This window comes from Patella vulgata, chromosome 2 (genome assembly GCF_932274485.2).
Source record: "Patella vulgata chromosome 2, xgPatVulg1.2, whole genome shotgun sequence".
Taxonomy (NCBI): domain Eukaryota; kingdom Metazoa; phylum Mollusca; class Gastropoda; family Patellidae; genus Patella; species Patella vulgata.
In genome coordinates, this window is record NC_065880.2 from 51,635,462 (window position 1) to 51,638,425 (window position 2,964).

General features: G+C 40.5%; 1 protein-coding gene across 3 annotated transcripts in view; it reads right to left on the reverse strand.

The window, feature by feature from the left end:
* LOC126810955 (popeye domain-containing protein 3) overlaps window positions 1–416 on the reverse strand; it is an 85,739-nt gene extending 85,323 nt beyond the window's left edge. For all 3 annotated transcript variants that reach the window (XM_050536391.2, XM_050536386.1, XM_050536392.1), the window contains exon 1: window positions 257–416. In XM_050536391.2, the coding sequence (XP_050392348.1) occupies window positions 257–286 (30 nt within the window). In that variant the 5' untranslated portion in view covers window positions 287–416. The remainder of the gene's footprint in view (window positions 1–256) is intronic.
* Window positions 417–2,964: the final 2,548 nt, after the last annotated feature.

Consider the following 2,964-nt stretch of genomic DNA (forward strand, 5'->3'; position numbering starts at 1 on the left):
TTAAATTAAACCTCGTCACATTCTGAAATTACAATCATACAAAACTGAAATGTCAGTTTAGTGTCAGTTATTCAGAATGCATTAAAAACTGACCTAACAAAATAACGATCAAAATTGTATCTTCTAAATTTAACCAACAAAACAACATATAAATGTAGCCTGCATAACTCCCGCCATTTATCTGTAGATTTATTTTTAGATACAAGAACGTGTGATTGCTGATTACCTCCGAGAAATACATTGAAATCAAACTTACAAATGACGCATTTTCCATGGCATTTTCCATCAATATGTTATCACCCTGAAGACAAACAATGTCGATAGTGCTCCTAGCGATAATCAATCTCTATTTTCTGTGTTCAGATCATGCCTGCAAGACGGCGATATTATCACGGCATCTCTACCATAACTGAAGATGGGAGTATATATGTTGCAGGAATCAAGTAAATGCAAAGCTTCAAAATAATCCCAAAAGAGTTATCTCCCGTTAAAATCGGTCTTTTAAACGATAAACCAGCCGCTTTCCTATTTTGTTTTTATTAGCATTTGTTTCTCTGGATGCGCCTTCAATATATATATTTTCAACATCAATGTATTCGTCTTCAAGATTCATATAATACTACACTTTTATTTCCAAAATTATTATTGGCTCTCGCAACAAAGGAATTGGGTTTTTTCTCTGGTTTACGGGATTTTAAGTAAAACTCAAAAAAGACTTGGTACTATCATTTGGAAGACTAAAATGTAAACGTTATTTATAAGTCTACAAGAAGATATGCCTAGTTGCCTGTTACATAATAGCTTTTGCTGAACCAATTCTAAGGACACAAGAAATTAAATGGACAAGATCCCCATCAGAAATTTTATAAAAATTAGCCGACCGCTAACGCGTGTCCCTGCTATTCCAACCCGTGAATATTTTATAGCAACTTATTTAGATATTATGGTTTTGCAACCGAAATACCGCTGAATGAACTCCGATTTGTTGCTATCAGACTGAATGCCGTTGCATTTCAAGAAAAACTGATGAAACAAATAATGACGATGTCGCTACTAAAGTATAGTTGCTCCCAGACACGCTTTATTACACAATATTTTTAGTTTTTATCCAATAGTCAATTTAAACAAATTTCGATTCACGAAAACTGTGGCACAATGCAGAGTGGCTTCAGACCCCATAAAATCATGGGTTTTGGACACTTTTTGATGACCAGAAGACAAAACGAATTTTCCCAAAAAATTAATAAAACATATAATAAAATAAAATAAAACCAAGTACGAACAATCCAAACCATTAGACAAAATTCGAAGTCCTAAAAAAACGGTATAGGCAAAATAGTGTAATAATGATCGATGTTCGGAAACGGTCGCATGGCTCCAGGTTAAAAGGTCTTGCGATTTCAGGTAGTTTATGTTGCCGTCTAGCAGCTAGAAAGGTATTTTTCCGCAAAAAAAAATGTTTTTTCCCCTCACTTTTTGCCTCAAAAATCTAACTGGCCGAACATACCAAGCCAGAAGACAAAAATAATTTTCCCTAAAAAAATAGCCTAATGAAACATACATATATAATGATCAAAAATTCTTGCGATTTGGGGCAGTTTATAGTGGCAACTAGCAGCCAGAAAAATTTTTTCTCCCCTCACGTCCGCTTCCACCGAAGTGATATCGCAGACAAGTTGGTCTTTTTTTTTATTTTCATTATCTTAGCGCACGCGCAGGGGTCTTTTCTGTGGGAGGAAACCGGAGTACCCGGAGTAAACCCACGAGGTTGAGAAGGCGCCCCTATCTCCAACCACAAGCCATAGGTTACCCCCCCCCCCTTGATAGGCTTTATTTAGGCCTATAGAACGGTCTCTGGTCGCGACGCTGTGTGAGAGACCGTTCTTAAAGGAATTGGTCGTGGGATTTTTCTCGGAAAAATCACTATAAAACGTCGGCAAGACATCGAATCGCATTAAAATTTATATCCTGTATCCTCCCCTCTAAACCAACTTTGTGATTCGTGTTGTATAACATTTGTATCGTGTCTAGGGGGGGTTGGATGGCCGAATGGTTAGCATGGTCTGTCATTGAGTCAACTGGAGAGGTTTCGATTCCCCGGTTGTACGTGACAAGGAGTAGGGTCGCCTGTCCAACCTCGGGGGTTTTCTCCGGGTTCTCCCGTTTCCTCCCACTGCTAAAGACCCCTACGCGCAAGCGAATTATTGAAATGAAAAATTGAACCATGTGTTAGTCCCGAAATGACCTAGTTTGTGTCGAGTGGACGTTAAATCCTCTCTCTCTCTCTCTCTCCCTCTCGGGGGGTTGGATGGCCGAATGGTTAGCACGTGCGTGCTGTATCATAAAGCCTGTCATTGAGTCAACTGGCGTGGTTTCGAATCCCCGGTTGTACGTGACAAGGAGTAGGGTCGCCTGTCCAACCTCGTGGGTTTTCTCCGGGTCCTCCGGTTTCCTCCCACTGCTAAAGACCCTTACGCGCAAGCGAATTATTAAAATAAATAAAATAAACCATAATATGTTAGTCCCGAAATGACCTAGTTTGTGTCGAGTGGACGTTAAACCCCATTCCTCTCTCTCTCTCTCTCTCTCGTCTCTCTCTCTCTCTAGGCTATTGGGGGGTTGGATGGCCGAATGGTTAGCACGTGCGTGCTGTATCATAAGACCTGTCATTGAGTTGAGTGAACTCATGGCGTAGTTTCGAATCCCCGGTTGTACGTGGCAACATAGAACTAAATATGTATTAGTTCTATGGTGGCAAGGAGTAGGGTCGCCTGTCCAACCTCGTGGGTTTTCCCCGGGTCCTCCGGTTTCGTCCCACTGCTAAAGACCCCTACGCGCAAGCGAATTATTGAAATAAAATTAAACCATATGTTAGTCCCGAAATGACCTAGTTTGTGTCGAGTGGACGTATAAACCCCATTTCTCTCTAGGCTATTATCGTGTCTGATTCCGGTCCAGTTTTTG